We start from the raw sequence: 18,568 nt of genomic DNA, 5'->3' as shown, positions 1-18,568 counted from the left end.
GTTCTCTTCCCTTTCTTTCCTTCCTTCCCTCTCTGCGAACACCTGGGGAGCAGGGAGGTCAGGGTCCCTGGAGTTTACACATGCTAGCTCGCTGCTTCTCTCCTGGCACTCCCCCAGAACAAAAGCCAGGTGTTTAGGTCTGGGAATCTTCAGGACATTGTGTGACTTTGTATTTACGGCCACCTGCTCACTTGCCTCTGCCAGTACGGGGAGGGAGGGGGTGTTTGTGCTTGGGGTTCCCGTGTCATTAGAGACCAGGTTTCTACCATTCCACCTCTTCTGCCCCTGACCTACTTTCTACCTAAATAGAAGACCATAGAAATGAAAATGTTGTTGATTTAGCTACTGTACCTCTTTCCTCTAATTACTAGATGTGACATACCCTTTTTAGTGCTAAGTGCACAGTGTTCAGCAGTGCATAGAGAATTAAATTACCTTTCCTTTCTCCAGTTCCCTGTGTTGACTCATGTGGCTGTTACCAAGGATAAAATATATGAGTGGGCCAAATGGTCTTACCTCATCCCATTACCTGAAATTATATTCTAAACCTTGTATCTGCACGATACTGAGAGTTCTTACTGTCTGCCCTCATTTCATGTAACTCTTAACGTCTGCCGTCAGAAAAGAGATCAAGAAGCACACGATGAATAAAGATCATGAGAAATGATTTTTCTCTCACTCACTTATGAAGAAAAAGTCTTTATGTGAAAAATTTAGTGAAGGAGCCTTTAAGTGTTTTTTCATTAATCCTATATTCAGAATATAATTCGAAGTGTGAATACTTTTATTTAAGTAAAGGTGAAGGGTCATAGAAATCTGAATCCCAAGAATATATGTTATAATTTTTAATATAGTGTCTTCTAGAATCAAGAAATAACGTAAACATTTTCTAAAAAGGAGAGGGAGTGTTATTCGAAAGCTGGGGTGAGAGCGATTGAAGGAAAAGTCTGGGTTTATCTGATGGTAGCTGATGGGATTTATTTATGTAACAGGTGCTAGTTCCTATCTTTTTGTGCTTCTGCTACATTTTTTGGTGTTTGATATTCTTGTTTGAAGCTTTGAAAGATTTTATTTATTTATTTATTTGAGAGAGAGAGAGCAAGTGTGTGTGTGTGTGTGTGTGTGTGAGAGAGAGAGAGAGAGAGTGAGAGAGAGAGCGCACCAGAGTGAGCTAGAGACTAGCAGGGGGAGTGGGAAAAGACTCCCGACTGAGCAAGGAGCTCGAACTGGGGCTTGATCCCAGGACCCTGGGATCATGACCTGAGCCAAAGGCAAACTTTTTTTTTTTTTTTAATATTTTATTTATTTATTTGACAGAGAGAGAGATCACAAGTAGGCAGAGAGGCAGGCAGAGAAAGAGAGAGAGAGGGAAGCAGGCTCCCCGCAGAGCAGAGAGCCCTGAGCCGAAGGCGGAGGCTTAACCCACTGAGCCACCCAGGTGTCCCGCAAAATTTTTTTTTAAGCTCTTGAATAACAAAAATTATTGAGCTGAAAATCACCCAACCAGATGACTCTTCCTTCATCTTTTGAGCGTCTCAGCTCAGAAAAAATTCTGTTTCAGATAGGAACATTGTGGAGTCTACCAGAAGGTTAAACTACCTCTCAGTGATGTGAAGTTCGCAGAGACAGCATTTGGAGCTCAGTAGGGATCTTGTAGCCTGAAATCCAGTGCCTCATTTTAGACTTCAGAAACTGCTTGTAAATATTTAGCATCCAGCTCCCTGGGGGAAAGGCTCGCTTTGTAATGTTTGATGATTTCCATGGTGTCAATATTCCCACCATGGCTGATTTCAGGCTAACAGGATGTCTCCGGAAACAGGGTTGAAAAGAGAGTGTGTAGCAGCACCCCATTGTATGAAATTCCCACCGGTCACATAATGTACATGTAAATAACCTCAAGAACACACCGAAAATCGTAAGATACAGTAGAACAGGAAGAGAAGAGTTTTGAATGTCTGTTACTTTTTAAAAAATAAGTATTTTACCTGATTGTGTTTTTATAATTTGATTTTCAACAATGTCTGTGTTTCACAACCATCTTGCAGAATTTTAAAAAATTTAACCATCAGTTCTGTGAGCCAGTTTGAGTCGATTCCAGAACACTACTGAATTTGAGGACTGTGAGGCCTGGGATGGAGCCAGGACTAGTACCAAGTTTTTTTTCTCTTCGCTCAAGACAACCAATCCAGGGAAAGATAATTCATGGCCTAATTATAGGATAACAGATCCTGATCTTCAGCTGTGATCCATACGAAGGGCTGCTAAGCAGTTTCAGCTGAAAACACTAGATCAGTGTTTGGTCGTGGCCTGGAAGTTTGAGGAAATTTTGTTGAGTGTCACCAACATGTTCTTCAAAGAAAAGAGAGAATATTGTATTCAAATCTTTTTTTTTTTTTTTTAAGATTTTATTTATTTATTTGACAGACAGAGATCACAAGTAGGCAGAGAGGCAGGCAGAGAGAGAGAGGGGGAAGCAGCTCCCTGCTGAGCAGAGAGCCCAATGTGGGGCTCGATCCTAGGACCCTGGGATCATGACCTGAGCTGAAGGCAGAGGCTTTAACCCACTGAACCACCCAGGCGCCCCTGTTGTATTCATATCTTGATCAACGTTTTTGTGCATCGTGGAGAAGATTCAGAGGAGGACAGGGAAGGGATTGAGACAGTCGTAGCAACCAAGAGATTGTAATAACAGACCAGACTGAAAAGCTTAGGATGTGCAGCCCAAGTGCTAAGGCAGCACGGAATGGTTCAGGTAGCCCAAACCTGGAGCATCAGGAAGGATTTGAGGTGACCTGAACCCTGTTTTCCAGCGGCATTCCTGGAAGGAAGTGGGAGATGAATTTTGATAATTGAAAAGAAAGGCTAATTGTATAAAAGTGGTTTTGGTGAGAGGTGAGTGGGACTCTCTTTTTAAAAAGGTTAGATATATTTATGGATATTTGGCGTGTCATGGAGTATAACGTTTTTTGAGGGTGGAGACCTCTTCCTTACTCCTGATGGTGCCTTGCTCCGTGTCACCCATCGGTAGTAGCGTGGAGAATTTTAAGCAGGAGCAGGAGAGGATCTGATATTCCCAGCAGACCAGTCTGGCTGCCGTGTAGTGGAGAGGGCGGGTGTGGGGGAAAGGAACCGTGGGAGGCTGCTCTGTGGCTGTCTGAGTGAGCTGTGTTAGCGGCTGGGGCCAAACGAGTGTGACCGAAGTTGAGAAGAGAAAGGTTCCGAATAGCTTCTTGATGTAGCAGTGAGAGGAGTTGCTCAGGGGTTGGGGGGGGGCAAGGAAGGAAACTGAGGGAGCAGCCCTCACTGTCTCTTAAAGAGTTCTAGGGCTACCCAGGGGGAAATCACTCTGCATGAAATTCAGCTAATTGTGGGGGGGGGGGTTAGTGAGGTAGAATACAAACCTTGGTTTAAAAACCTTTTTAAACCATCCAGTGGCTTTTCTTGTGTTGGGAGTTGGACATCCATGGCCATTATCTCCCGTGGAATACTCTCATCACCCCTCCAGCTGTCATCCCTCCCAGCCTCTGGCCATCACTAATCTACTTTCTGTCTCGTTGGATTTGCCTGTTCCAGACATTGCATATAAATGGAATCATACAACATATGTACATCTTGGTGGTTGGCCTTTTTTACTTAGCATGTATTTTCTTTTTTTTGGAATGAAGTATTTTCCATCCCAGTGGATTCTTTTTTTTTTTTTTTTAAAGATTTTATTTATTTATTTGACAGATAGAGATCACAAGTAGGCAGAGAGAGAGAGAGAGAGAGAGAGGAGGAAGCGGGCTCCCTGCTGAGCAGAAAGCCCAAATGCGGGGCTCCATCCCAGGATCCTGAGATCATGACCCGAGATGAAGGTAGAGGCTTAAGCCACTGAGCCACCCAAGGCGCCCCTAGCATGGATTTTCAAGATTCATTCATGTTGTAGCATGGATCAGGCCTTCATTCCTTCTTATTGCTGAATAACATTTCATTGTGTGGACATACGACATTTTATTTATCCATTTGTCATTAGTGGGCATCAGGGTAGTTTCTTCTTTCTGGGTATTTTAAATAATGCTTCTATGAAGATTTGTGTAAGTTTAGCATGGACACATGTTTTCATTTTTCTTGGATATATACCTAGGAGTTGAATTGCTCAGTTTAACTATTTGTGGAACTGCCAAACTGTTTGCCAAAGTCACTGCCCCATTTTACATTCCCACCAGAATATGATTTTAAAGACAGTTAGGAATAGTTGTTACAGCATTAGGCAAATAGCAAATGTAGTGATAGGCATAAGTGCTGGATTAATTGGGTTTAGGAGAAAGCAGAGAATTTGCACCCTCTTCCCCTGTGGTCAGTTGGTGCCAAGCTGGACATCACAGATTTGCTCATGATGTTGACTGATCTGGCCAGAGACACCTAGGCATGTCCCTGTCCAAGGTCACATTTGCACCAGATTAAGAAATGGAGCCATGCTGCTTGCATTCCACTCAAATGCCCTTGACCGCATGCTGTTGTGTGATGAGTTGAGGATATTGGATATCTGGGTGTATATTTGTTAGAGGAAAACACTCACTTGGGTAAATCCTAGGCATTTCTGTAGCTAATTTCAGTCTTGTAAATCCTTCACCGAATACTTTTCACTGTGCTTGCTAAGAAATAGTTAAATCTGACTCCTGTGCTTGGCTTTACAAACTGGATTAGGTTCCTTGCTATCTTCGATCCTTGTCAATACTACACACTCCAGGTTAGGGACAAAATTGAGCTGGATTCATGGAGAAAGTCCTGGAATCTGCTAACTGGGATCTTGCTCTTATGGTCACCGCTGTCTGAATTTTTTTGGATCAGGCTGTATTTATTAATAATAATAATAAACTTTTAAACTTGCTTTCTAGAAGTTGCTTTTCTCTCAAGCTGTTTTTACACATAACATCTGGGTTTGTATTACAGGTAACAATTGCTTGTGATGCGGTTCTCAGCTCAAAATCTCCATATAGAAAGCAGGACCCAGACACATGGGAAAATGAATTGCCAGTATCCAAATATGCCAATAATCTTACCCAGTTGGACAATGGAGTCAGGATTCCTCCAAGGTGAGTGTCAGATAGCGAAATGGAACTTCACCCCTTAAAACTGACCAAAGGAATATTTATGTTTTTACCTCTTCTCTGAACTGGCAGTTATGTATATTTTTACCAGATGCCGCTGATTAAAACTAAGCTCAAAATTCTTTCTAAAAAGATCTCTACCTTTGTAGAGGCTGAGCATGGCCAGTCCATACTGCTGAGCTCAGTCCCCACCCCTCGGCTCTCAGCAGCAAGCACCCGCTTGAAGGTGCTCTTTGCTTGAGGGCTTTCTCTGCCTGCTGAGGCCAGGTAGGCCTGTGCATGGGACAATGAGAAATGCCACGGAGTTAATGCTCCCTCCTGTCCTCCTGGAACAGCCCTCAACCGGTGACTGGTGTGGATGGATGAATATCCTGGATCCTGACTCCTCGAGCGGCGGCCTCCTGGAGCTCCCAACTATACGGAGTCCGAGTTTCCCATGGTGGTCATCTGCTTGTTGACATACCTGGACTGGCTTCCTGCCCTTTCCAGTCTTCCTTCCCTCCATTTCTTCCTGGGATCACCTCCTATACGAGCCATTTATATTCAGACCTTTGTTTCAGACTCTGCTTCTAGGGGAACCCAACATTTACATTTGTGACAACATTTGGTTGTCACGCTTGTGGCTGGAATACTCTTTGGGCATATTAGCATCTCCTGTTAGGTCTGTTGTGTGGACAGAGGCGGGTGCTCTTGTCTTGTGGAACCCTGACTGTGCTGCCTTCACGTTCTGTGTGGTCGTAGGGGAAGGCAGCCTACTTCTGGGCCTCAGTTTCTCCCTTTGACAGCGTGGCTGGGGATACTGATTCTGAAGGGTGTTAAGTAGAATTAGATGATCAGACTTCTGTAGGGTACTTGGCATGTACCTGACACTAAACTTCAGTGAAGTTGACATTTTTTCTACTTCATTCAGATCTGCTGTGTAGCAGGATTTTGTTTAAATGAGCTTTACTAGGTGTGGTTAATGCTTTAGAACTTTGGGTGTTTATGCATGTGGGATCCTGCATGTTTTTGACTTATTTGAGCTCCATTGTCCCTCATGTAGGAATTTGAAGGAAATGACCTCACCTCCTGACTGCAGGTTCTGTGTTTTTTTAAGATTATTTGCTTGGTCATTTTTTTTTTTTTTTCTTTAGAAAGATTATTTATTTACTTGAGAGAAAGTGAGAGCAAGAGAGAGACAGAGGGAGAAAAAGGCTCCCGGATGAGCTCGGGGCTCGATGTGGGCTTCATTCCAGGACTCTGGGATCATGACCTGAGCCGAAGGCAGACACCTAACCATCTGAACCACCCAGGCGCCCCCACTGTGTCAGTTTTCTAAAGTAGAAGAGCCTCATGGAGGCAGGCAGTGTACTGATTGGTACTGATTGGTTAGTGGCGACACTAACATTCTGAAGGGTGAAGGAGGGAAGGAAGCGGCGGTTTCCATTGTTTTACTCACTGCTGCCTGCAACCCCCAGCTCGAGACCGTCCATTCTCTTGGATGTTTGTTTTCTTTCTTTCTTTCTTTCTTCTTTTTTTTTTTTAACCTGAGGCTTTTTTTGAAAAGAATTTATTTATTTATTTGACAGAGATCACAAGTAGGCAGAGAGGCAGGCAGAGAGAGAGGAGGAAGCAGGCTCCTTGCTGAGCAGAGAGCCCCATGCGGGGCTCGATCTCAGGACCTTGAGATTATGACCTGAGCCAAAGTCAGAGGCTCAAACCCACTGAGCCACCCAGGTGCCCCTTGGATGTTAGTTTTCTAGCTATACCTCGCGTTCCAGTGATCCTAACTGCTCTTCTCTGACCTTTCAGTGGTTGGAAGTGTGCCAGGTGTGACCTGCGGGAAAACCTCTGGTTGAATCTGACCGATGGCTCCGTGCTGTGTGGGAAGTGGTTCTTTGACAGCTCTGGAGGCAACGGCCATGCGTTGGAGCATTACAGAGACATGGGCTATCCTCTGGCTGTGAAGCTGGGAACCATTACTCCTGATGGGGCAGGTGAGTGTGCCTTTATTGGCTTTGGGAACTTGTGGTGGCTCCTCTTAACTGAAATGGTGCCTTCATTCCTGGTTGGAGGGTGTAGGCTCTGGATGCAGCTCAGGTCTGAATCCTGATTCTGCCTCCTACTGGCAAGTCTTCAAATCCTTCTCCGCCTCACGTTCCGCATCTGGAGGATGATTGTGGTAGCTCCTTCATAGGTCTGTTGAGGCACCAAAAGCATTTAGCCCAGTGCACACAGTAAGGCCTTAATACGAGTAGGTTGCTACTGTTACCTGTTATTACTGTCTTTCTGTATATCTCTTGGCTAAGAGGACAGAGGGGTAGGAACCAGGACTTGTGAAATGAGCAGGGATAATCAAGTCCAGCATTAAAACAGTAGAGGGAAGCCCTAGAATTCATGATGGGAGTTAGCATCATTTTAGAAATGGAGTCATAAAGGAGGGGGATTCTAAATGATATTGTGTGTCAGAGTCCTTGACAGTGGCTGGTGGCCAAGGACTAGCCTTGGTTCCTACTTGTACTGCCAGCTTTAGAATTCGTTCTTTTTCTTTATGTTCTCACACCATATGCTCTCAAATGTTAATTTTTGGCCATGTTTGCACAATTCTTTCCATCTACCATTTTGTGATGGAAAAGGGAAATAATACCAGGATCAATAATGAGAAACTTAAATGCTGAGCAAGGGCCATAAGAATCCATCATCTAAGCATCATTAAAAACATTTATCAAGTAAACATAGATCTACACCAACACCTTAGGTTAGTCTTCTTCATCTTTCCAAGTTTTAGTCTCTATTTTTTCTTTATTCTAAGGTCAGATGATTTTTTTTAGGAGACGTACCAAGACATTCTTCTTTTCTTCTGTTCTCTTTCTCGGACTGAATTAGCCTGCTTCAGAGTTAATTGGCTAGGATGTTTCTCTAACGATGACACACTTCTTGTCTACCATGCCTTTCCACCGAACTGGTTTTGTTTTTCGTCTATTTTGTAATTGAGGGCTGACCGTTTGTCCACGTAAAGATTCTCTTGACTCACATTTTGGATAATCTTCCTGTTTCTGGAGTCAGTGGGCTGATTTTGAGCTCCTTAGAGAAAAGTAGCGGCAAGAGGATAACCCTCCGCCCAGTCCAGGGTGAACCCTATGAGTACCACGATCGGAGGAGGAAAAGTCGGGACATGCTGCTGGGTTGAGGGTTACAGCAAGTTGCTTACAGGTCGTTATGTTGAATGCTGTACCAGGCAGCCATCCTAAGGCTACAGAGGGAAGGGTTTGTAATATAGGAGTTCTAGTCGGTAGCATTGTAGGGGTGGGAATCATTTGAATGTGTGTGTGTGTTTTAAGATATATTCATTTAGAGAGAGAGAGGGAGCATGTGCGCATGTGTTTGTGACCATGTGGTTGTGGGGTGCGAGGTGAGGTGCAGGCAGAGGGAGGAGGAGAGAGAATCCCAAGCAGACTCTACCCTGAGTATGGAACCAGATGCAGGGCTTGATCCCATGACCCTGAGATTCACAACCTGAGTGGAAACCAAGAGTCGGACGCCTGACTGCACTACCCATGTGCCCTGCACGTATCTCCTTTCTGTTTTGGTTTTTGTAGTGGTTTGATAAGACCAATTATTAGAAGTCCAGTTCCCAGAACAACCTAAGACTACCATTATTTGTATACATGGTTTGGTTTTAAAATTTCGGTTGTTTGAAGGCAGAGAGCTATGTCTCACTCATCTTTAGGTTCCATATAAAATCTTACACGTGGTAGGCATGAATACTTTTGTTAAATAAACAGACTGGTATGTAAGTATTTAAATAATTAGATTACATTTAAATGTATGCAAATAATAAAGGCAAGGGTTAATTCTGTTCTCTACATGTCTTTAATTTTCCAGAAGCTTTCTTTCGAACATGAAACTAATTTTCAAACTATGATTTAGACTTTTTTCTTTTTTTCATCTAAAGTTTTTTTCCTTTCAGCTCGAGGAAGGAACATGTTATTTTTGCCCCTTGATTACACAAGGAGCCGATATTCAGTGTAACATATTAAGAAAACAGAAAAATTTAGAGATATAAATAAAAATCACCAGTAATATCATTTGTCAAATCACTTCTCACAATTTGGATATTTCCTTTCCTTGGCCTTGGTCAATTCTTATACAACCACCCAGACTGCCCCTGCCCCACATTTTTACAAAAATGGAATCACACTGTGTAAAGTTCTATTCCTTGTTTTCTTCTACTTAACATTAAATATACATGCATATACATATTTTCCATGTTATTAAATACTCTTTAGTATCCCATGATAGTTCCATAAATCATTTAATTTTTCTCCTGTTAGTTGTTATAATTTTTTTGCTCTTCTGATGAGCATCCTTGTATATATGGAAATCTTTGGATGTTTGTCTGACAATATATTTAAGATCAGTTTTTCTGAACAAAGGGTTGAACCTTTTAGATTTTCAGTTGCCAGATGAACCATGAGGGACTATGGACTTTAGGAAACAAACAGAGGGTTTTAGAGGGGAGGGAAGTGGGGGGATGAGTTAGCCCGATGATGGGTATTAAGGGGGCACAGATTGCATGGAGCACTGGGTGTTATACACAAACAATGAATCATGGAACACTACATCAAAAACTAATAGTGTACCATATGGTGACTAACATAGCACAATAAAAAAATAAATTATCAATTGCTGAATTTCTCTTTTAAGCAGTTACAGTAATTTACATTCCCATTAACAGTGTATGAGAATACCCATTTCAGCAAATCTTTGACAACTTTGGGTATTTGTTGTTTTTAAAAACCCTCGCTATTCTGGTATCTTGGTTTCATTTGCTTTACTAGTGAGAATGAACATTTTTCATAGTATTTTTGGCCAGTTTGTAGTTCTATTTTCGAATTTCTTAGGTTGATTTTCTAGTAGGCTTATGTGTAGGTGTTCCTTCTTGATTAAAATAAAAAACTCTTCAGCTGCTAAGAATATTAATTCATTATCAGCTATAGTTAAGGTTTTTTTTGTTTGTTTGTTTGCTTGTTTTGCTTGTTTGTTTGTAGAGGAGGGAGAACTTTTCCTTATATAATTGAGATTTTTTAATAAAATCATAGAAGGTGTAAAACCAACAGCAATGTAGATCATCTAGCCTGTGATGAGAGTTCTTGGAATTCATTTACCTGAAGTAATTTTCACTTTTTTTTTTTTAAAGATTTTATTTATTTATTTGACAGAGAGAAATCACAAGTAGATGGAGAGGCAGGCAGAGAGAGAGGGAAGCAGGCTCCCTGCTGAGCAGAGAGCCCGATGCGGGACTCGATCCCAGGACCCTGAGATCATAACCTGAGCCGAAGGCAGCGGCTTAACCCACTGAGCCACCCAGGTGCCCCTAATTTTCACTTTTTGAAGAAAGATCCGGATTTGATTTCTGCTTGTCTTGTGCAGAGTTGGTTTAATGATTATTTTCAGTCTAATTACCATATTAGTTTATGGGATACATCAATTTTATTTTACTTTTTTAAAGTCTGTTTAATAGATGGCTAGCTATAACTCATTTGTTTTAAAGCCAAATAAGTTTATGAAAACATGCCTGTAGTTTCCCTTAATGTCTGATGATGAGCCTGGTGGAGATTGAGGCACAGGAGCGCAGGGTGCCCTCTGTCCAGGGGCGGGTGGCCACCTCCTGGTGAAGATACCAGTGCCAACGGTCTCATTTCCATATTTGCTCAGCTCACTGAGGCTAGTTCAACTCGCAAGAGAGAAAGTGTTTATTTTTTAGGTTATAGTGAGAACCACAACTGCCTGTAAATGGGATGTTGATGTTGGCTTGACCAGTACATTCCTTTCCTGCAGGGAGCTGACTTATATTTAGAGTACCGCTTAGTGAACATGGAATCCAAGCAGGTTGTGGACTCAACTATTTAATGGTAATGTGATCTGATCATCCTGGTTTCCTTCTCCCCAGTAAGGATATACCTGTTCGGTGAGGACCTCCTACTTACCTTGAGGTTGCAACTTAGAATTGGTTCTTCCAAGAAGTCTGGACCACCTAGGCGAGGTCATGGTGGTGGCCTGGGTCATAAAAATGGCCCCCATATCAAATTCCATTCCGGGTCTCCATGAGCACAGTGACAAACAAACCAAGAAACAGATCGCGAGACAAACAAACAAATAAAAACTTTCCTCTGTGGGAGGAGACATTGATTTGGCAAAAGCAAGGATGAGGTTCTTGGTAGGAAGGGAGTGAGGAGGGACAGAGATAGGAGAGGGTGTTTTGCTCTTCTGTTGTGAAACTAGGTTACCTAAGAAGAAGCCTAAGTGCCTTGGTGATTGCGGGAGAAGCTTCTGGAGATGCCCACAGCATCTGTGAAACTGCCTGGCCCTAGGGGCCCCTGTACCAGCTCAGTAGCATCTTATGGTGCTCTTTCTTGAGTCCACTTCACATTTTTTTTCTGTGACTACATGTCATTTGTAAGTTCTTCATCCTTGCCAAATTTGAGGATCACAGTTCATTTTTAGATTTCTTGTATGTTACTCATTCAACTGTTGTCATTGGAGTAAAAAAAAATAACTGTGTGTCTGACCAAATCATGTCACATCTTTGGAGCAGTTAATGACTGGAGGGAGGAAACATTAATTTCTCAATATGGCATGAGTCTAACAAATTAAGAATTATAGAGTGTTGTGTGGTTTTCACTTATTTCAAAATCCTAGGCCAATGCCAACTGTTCAGCTCTGGCAACTTTGTTATTTTCTAATGAAGCTCAAATAATTAGAGGCTTAAAGTCTTAAGTCTTCAAAACTATTTCACTCGTTAATAAGAACCGAAGTTAAAGTGCCTAGGGAATGTCATTTTCACATTTAGTCAGTATCTGAGTGGTATTTTTTTTGTCACTTGCCATAGATTAAAAAATATTATTTATGTATTTCAAGTTATTAAAGATTTTTGTTGGTGGTTTTAGCATTTAAACTTTTTCTTAATTTCTTAAGAAATTCTTAATTTTTCTTAATTGGGCTGGGGATTTTGTCTTTTGTTTTGCTTTTGAGAGCCCTGAATTATACTAAAAAAGACTATAAATGAAGGCTGCCTATCTACAAGTTAAAATGGGCCCTGGAGGAAGAGGGACAGCCAAGAAAGCTATACAACATCTAATCTATTAATGATAGAAAGACTAACTTCCTTTGGTGGCAGTGAGTCTCCACAGATCTGGGTTTGGGTCAGAAGATCACCATAGGTTGTGTGTGTATGTGTGTGTATTTCTTTTTTCCTCCTGGTGCTATTCTAAAGAGGAGGAAAATCATTGGACAATCTATCTTTTAGTGTCCCCAAGAATTGCTATTTTTTCTTTTTAAAAAATTACTTACTTATTTTATTTTATTTTTAAAAAATATTTTATTTATTTAGTTGGGAGAGAGAGAGAAAGAGAGAGCAGGAGCAGGGGAAGGGGCAGAGGGAGAGGGAGAAACAGACTCCCTCCTGAGCAGGGAGCCTGATGCAGGACTTGATCCAGGGACCCCAGGATAATGACCTGAGCTGAAGGTAGACATTTAACTGACTTAGCCATCCAGGTGCCCTTATTTACTTATTCTAGAGAGAGAGAGAGAGAGAGAGAGAGAGAGAACATAAGTGGGAGGGGCAGAGGAAGAGAGAATTTCAAACAGACTTCATACCCAGCGTGGAGCCCAACATGGGGCCCAGTCCCACCACCGAGATCATGACCTGAGCCAAAACCAAGGATGGGACACTCAACTGACTGAGACACCCAGGAGCCCCTGCTATCTTGATATCTATTTTCCCTGTAATAGATTTTGTTTTTCCAATTTAGGAGTGAAGAAATTGGGGTTTTTGACTCTCCCTTCCAATTAAGGACTTGGAATGGTGCTTCATCAAGTCTCTGAGTCTTCTGAGAGAGCTAAAGAAATAGTCGGGTGTAGAAGAAAAAGGACTGGGTGAGGGGCCCGGATACCTAAGTTCTGGGCCACCTTTGGGGTTTGAGGCAAATGACTGAACCTTGTGAGCCTCTTTTCCTCATCTGCAAAATGGGCCTGAAGATATCTGTCCTCTCCCCCACATTGCACTACTGTGTAAGGACATACAAGGTGATGGACTCCAGAGCTTCTGGGGAGATTTGCCAAGAAGGCCAAGATGCCAATCCCTCAGGCACTGGGACTGGTGGGCCCGGAACTGCCTGAGTTACCCCGCTGGGCCATGCGCACCCTCTTTGGCTGTGTGTGCTACGGGGTGGACACATTGGGGATGTACTGAACAGTCTTCACTGAGTCCACTGGGGGCGGACACTAGTGTTGGAAAGAAGGGATGAAGGGGCAGGTGGGAGGTGGGAGCTGGCCAGCTGACAGGTCTGAGGCTGTGGAGGATTCCACAGGAGGAATTTTGTTTTGTCTTGGACCTAACACCTCACTCCAGCTATTCAGGTGCTCCTGAGGGCCTGTGTGTCCCCTCTGCCCCCTGGCAGGCTCTCCCTCCCACGGTAGGTGGTGCCACTCTCTCCTCCCCCACCCTTCCCTCCTCCTGCACTGTTGTTATGTCATTGTGGTTTTGGTTACAAAATCAATTGTTAGGCATGGACACTGGTCTAATTTCAATTATTTTAACTTTAGACACTGCTTTCTCAAAAAAAATTTTTTTTTTGTTTCAGAAAACCTTTAAAAAATCAACTTTCTGAAAGTAAAAAAATTGATATATGGGTATAATTACAAAATAGACCTATTAATTTTGTTTGTTGTTGATCATCTGTCTTTCCTCCAATTGAGTGTAACTCACAGGAGGTTTCTGTTGGCTTTATTCACCAGAGTATCCCAAGCCTGGTGCACAGTGAGAGCTCAACAGATACATGTTGAATATTGAAGGACTTGATTAAAGATCTCGTTCCTTGTTTTCTCTTCACCTTGTAGATGTTTATTCTTTTCAAGAAGAGGAACCCGTTTTGGATCCTCATTTGGCCAAGCACTTAGCACATTTTGGAATCGATATGCTTCATATGCATGGGGTAAGAAGGTCTACTTTGTCTGTATTCCTACCTTGCAGGGAAGGAACCCTTTAGTTTCTTTAATATGTAATTGCTGAACAGGAATCTTACTTTTGTAGGTTTTAGGTTTTAATGTTTGCCTTCACTTCTTGAATTTAATTAATTAGCATTTTCTTTTGGTTACCAGCTTAAATTTTTTTTATGTTATAATAAAAATGGCACCTCGTCAAAAGTACCATTTGTTTTAGTTGGAGTTTGCTTGTGAAATTTCTGTCTATTTTGATGGAGAGTTGCATGAATCACTCCTTGTTCACTGAAGCGAGAAGGTACTGGAAGATGACCTTTAAAATTATCTGTGACCGACATCACTTTAATTAATTTCAGGAGGGGAAGCTGAGCTTGGGGGTGGAAAGAATAAGCCAACATGTTGTTGTTGATGGGGAAAGCTTTGCTTCATTTAATATTGTGTTTTCAAGCTGGTATCATGACTATGTAATGCCAGTTCCTGTGAGGAGCTGCTGCGGTGCGCGTGCTGTGCTCGGGCCCTGCCCTCCCAGCCCTTCTCCTCGGGCTCTCCTCCCCTCTGTCTCCTTGTCCTCACTCATGTTCCCCTTTAATTTATGTTCTCTGCTCCTCTTTAAGCCTCCCTCCTATTTCAAGGCACTTCCAAGGCAGAGGATTTTCCTTCACTTTCCTGTCCAGTGGCCTTGCTTTTCTGTTTGCTGGATTGAACTGTATTTTCCCTTGAAATTACTAGCTTCTTTCCATTCCTGTTTGTCTTTCTTCCTCCTATCTCCTTTCCTCTCAGTCTCTTTCCCTTTCATTTTTAAATCTTTAAAGAGTGTGTGTGTGTGTGTGTGTGTGTGTATTTGCTGTGGAAAGACATACATAACATAAAATTTGCCAATTTAACTATTCTTTTTTCAAAGATTTTATTTATTTATTTGAGAGGCAGGCAGAGAGGGAGGACGAAGCAGGCTCCCTGCTGAGCAGAAAGCCCGATGCGGGGCTCGATCCCACAACCCTGAGATCATGACTCTGAGATCATGACCCGAGCCAAAGGCAGATGCTTTAACCCACTGAGCCACCCAGGCGCTCTGCCAATTTAACTATTTTTAAGTGTGTGGTCTGTGGCATTAAGTACATTGACAGTTTTATGCATCATCACTACATCAATCTCTTTAACTAGATGATTTTTCTGCTTAGCTTGGGGAACAAAGGGGCAGGAATATCCATTGCTGTTAGAAGTAATTCTTGAGATGTGAGCTTTGGGTGGTAATTATACAACTAAAGTTGGTTTCTTTCAATGACTTTGTCCCAGACGGAGAACGGGCTTCGGGACAATGACATCAAGCCGCGGGTCAGCGAGTGGGAAGTGATCCAGGAGACCGGGACAAAGCTGAAGCCCATGTATGGCCCCGGGTACACGGGTCTCAAGAACCTGGGCAACAGCTGCTACCTGAGTTCTGTCATGCAGGCCATCTTCAGCATCCCAGAATTCCAGAGAGCGTAAGTGTCCCCCCCAACGGACCTGGGCACACAGTGCTGTCCTTGTCCGTCACAGTATGTGCCAGGGAAGCCTGTCTTCAGCTGCAGGACATGTCGCCATAACTGCGTGGTGTGGCTTCTTGCATTGAAGCTGGGTGAGAACTATTGTCAAGTGTTACAGGAATCAGGTGACATATCTGAAAGCAATTTGAAAGGGGCTGTCGCAGAGAAGTGGGCTCTGTTAATTTTGACATAGGTACATAATCTGGAGTACAAATTCAGAGTTTGCAGACAGCAGGTACCTGCAGGTGTCCAGTAGTAGAGGTCATTGTTAACTACTAGTGTGTTGTGGTTCTTTTCTAGGGCTTTGTCACAATAATCCCTTTTCTGTTGGTTTATAGGTAGTCAATTATGGAATTGGTTATATGATTACATTGTATTTGTTCAACGAATGTTTTTTGGGTGCCTTTTACATGTCCTATGCTATTCTAGAGCTGGAGATGCAGTGATTTAGAAAATGTATCTGCCTTCATTGAGATTATACTCCAGTATATAATCTCTAGAGAGATAATAAACAAGGAGATAAGTTATAAAATTGCAAGTACTGATGCATGCCAAGAAGAAAGTCAGGCAGGGTCAGGTGTTGGGGATTTAGGAGAGGTGGGGAGGTGCCTTTTAAACAGACCTGAGATGGAGCGAAGGTCTGTGGAGAGAACATTCTGGGAGAGAGATCGCAGATGGCACGACCTTGAAGCAGGTGTGAGCTTGGCACGTCCTGGCAAAGAAGGGCACGTGGCTGGGGTGCTGTGGGCTAGGGAGAGGGATGGGAATGAGGTCAGATAAGTGGGCAGAGCTGGGTGCATGAAGTGCCAGGGAAAGGGATCTGCTTCTAGATTCTTCTCTCTAGAGCTTTCACGCTTAGAGAGTCAAAGCCTGAAGATGGAAAGATGGACAGCACAAAGCAGAGGGTGTGCAATAGGAAATGAACTTAAGAAGTGAAAGAAATGAGATTAGAGATGGGTGGTGGAAGTTGGCACTGCTTTGTCCAAGTAAGCTGGTCAGAAGGTGGCGGCTGGGGCCTGCTCAAGGAAGCATGGACAGGGCAGAGTGTTTCAGAGCAGGGGTTTGGAGCCAGGCTGCCTGGGTGCACTGTGGGTTTCATCTCTCCTTTCCTGAGTAACTTTGGAAGCATCCTGATTTCTCATCTCTCCCATGTCTTCCTTGTATGATTGTAATGAAAACCCAACCAGGTTATACAGAGAGCCCCCAACAAGTGGCATTTGTCACTGCTATTATCATTGTTCACTTTGATACGATTGACATAATTCCTAGCCTTACCATTTTTTAAAAAATTTAATTGACAGAGAGAGAAAGAGAGACAGAGACAGACAGAGAGAGCATAAGCAGGCAGAGTGGTGGGCAGAGGGAGAGGGAGAAGCAGACTCCCCACAGAGCACAGAGCCCGACAGGGGGCTCGATCCCAGGAGCCTGGGATCATGACCTAAACTGAAGGGAAATACTTAACCGACAGAGCCACCCAGGTGCTCCTTACCATTTGTTTTTGAGATAGTAATTGTGATGGCATAAACTGGTGGCTCTTGATCCTGGCTACATGTTATAATCACTTGGGGGACTTTGAAAAGATGGCAGATCCCAGGCCTCAGTCTCAGGCAGTGTCGTTTGAACATCTGGGGGTGGCTCTGGCTTTGGTATTTTCTGAAAAAACTCTCTAGGTGACTCTAACCTGCACCCAGGGTTGAGACCCACTGCTAGAAGCATGGGCATTTTAGGGAGGCCCATGAATATGGCTGCAGAGGTGGGATCTCAGAAAAAGTTTTCTGTGCGTGGATGAAAGGCAAGAAGGTCTTCACTAGGATGGCACTTATTTTGTTTCTGTTCTTTCAGTTCCTATGTTTTGATTCTCCCTTCTCATTTTCTAGGTATGTAGGAAATCTTCCAAGAATATTTGACTACTCTCCTTTAGATCCAACACAGGACTTCAACACACAGATGTAAGGACTGATTGAAAAGTATCTAAAAGTGTTTTAGGAAAATACCCATTGATTGAGCATAATGGTTATTGCTGGGTTGCAGAATTAAAGGCAGTTCTCTCTCTTTTAAAAAATTTTTCTGTAATAAAAGTGTTCTAAAATGAGCATGTGCTACTTTTGTAAGAAGAAAGATATTAATAGTTATTTATAAAGTACCGAGGATGGTTTGAAATGGCATCATTTATCGAGAAAAATCAAATAAATAAGTTATTTTTGAGTCATCAAGCTAAAATGTTCCACCTATAAGCATTCATAGGTAATGCTAATGTCTTTATGAGGAAACAACAATGACCTTTTTGTTTTTCTTTCTCCCTCCTGTCCAGGACTAAGTTAGGACATGGCCTTCTCTCGGGCCAGTATTCAAAACCTCCAGTGAAATCTGAGCTCATTGAACAGGTGATGAAGGAGGAACACAAGGTATGTGTCCCAGGGTTTGCCATGTTGAGATGCAGGTAGGAGGGGCCTTTGCCAGCTAGAATGTGGATTTCTTATGATTTGGCACATGGTGGCTATAAATTTAGCAAGCTGTCAGAATAACTGTTTCATTTTGGAGTCTAGGGTGTCTGTGTGCTCTTAAAACTTACGGTAAGAAATCGCTAGGGTTGGTGTTTCTAGTGACAGTTGCTTTATGAATTATAAGTGAGTGTCATCATAAACGGTTTTCAGAACACTGTTCTATATAACATAGAGCTGAGATGGGAGGAATAAGCTTTATACAAATATAAACATTTTCTCCTTGGTAACATAATCTTGGCCCTTGTAATATCTGTCTCCTCCTAAGCCTCGACTTTGTTTGCTAGGATTTTTCCAGAAGCTGGTTGTTAAAAAACAGCACACACATTCCTATTCTTCCCCCTTCTCTACCCCACTCCCACTGAGGAGCTGAGGATTCTGAAGTTCTGGAGAGGTCTGGGCAGTCCCCATTTTTGGTAAGCTCCCAGGGGTTTTGTCAACACACTCAGGTATGAGAAACTCAGTTGGCCAC

At 42.8% G+C, this 18,568-nt stretch overlaps 1 protein-coding gene across 1 annotated transcript in view; it reads left to right on the top strand.

Moving 5' to 3' along the window:
• Positions 1-18,568, top strand: part of USP13 (ubiquitin specific peptidase 13) — a 112,349-nt gene that overhangs the window by 41,499 nt on the left and 52,282 nt on the right. The window contains exons 5-10 of the mRNA XM_059391488.1: positions 4,933-5,075; positions 6,882-7,066; positions 13,971-14,065; positions 15,366-15,553; positions 17,473-17,544; positions 17,907-18,000. Of these exons, the coding sequence (XP_059247471.1) occupies positions 4,933-5,075; positions 6,882-7,066; positions 13,971-14,065; positions 15,366-15,553; positions 17,473-17,544; positions 17,907-18,000 (777 nt within the window). The remainder of the gene's footprint in view (positions 1-4,932; positions 5,076-6,881; positions 7,067-13,970; positions 14,066-15,365; positions 15,554-17,472; positions 17,545-17,906; positions 18,001-18,568) is intronic.

This window comes from Mustela nigripes, chromosome 2, assembly GCF_022355385.1.
Source record: "Mustela nigripes isolate SB6536 chromosome 2, MUSNIG.SB6536, whole genome shotgun sequence".
Classification (NCBI taxonomy): domain Eukaryota; kingdom Metazoa; phylum Chordata; class Mammalia; order Carnivora; family Mustelidae; genus Mustela; species Mustela nigripes.
This window is presented reverse-complemented; position numbering and strand designations above follow the sequence as displayed.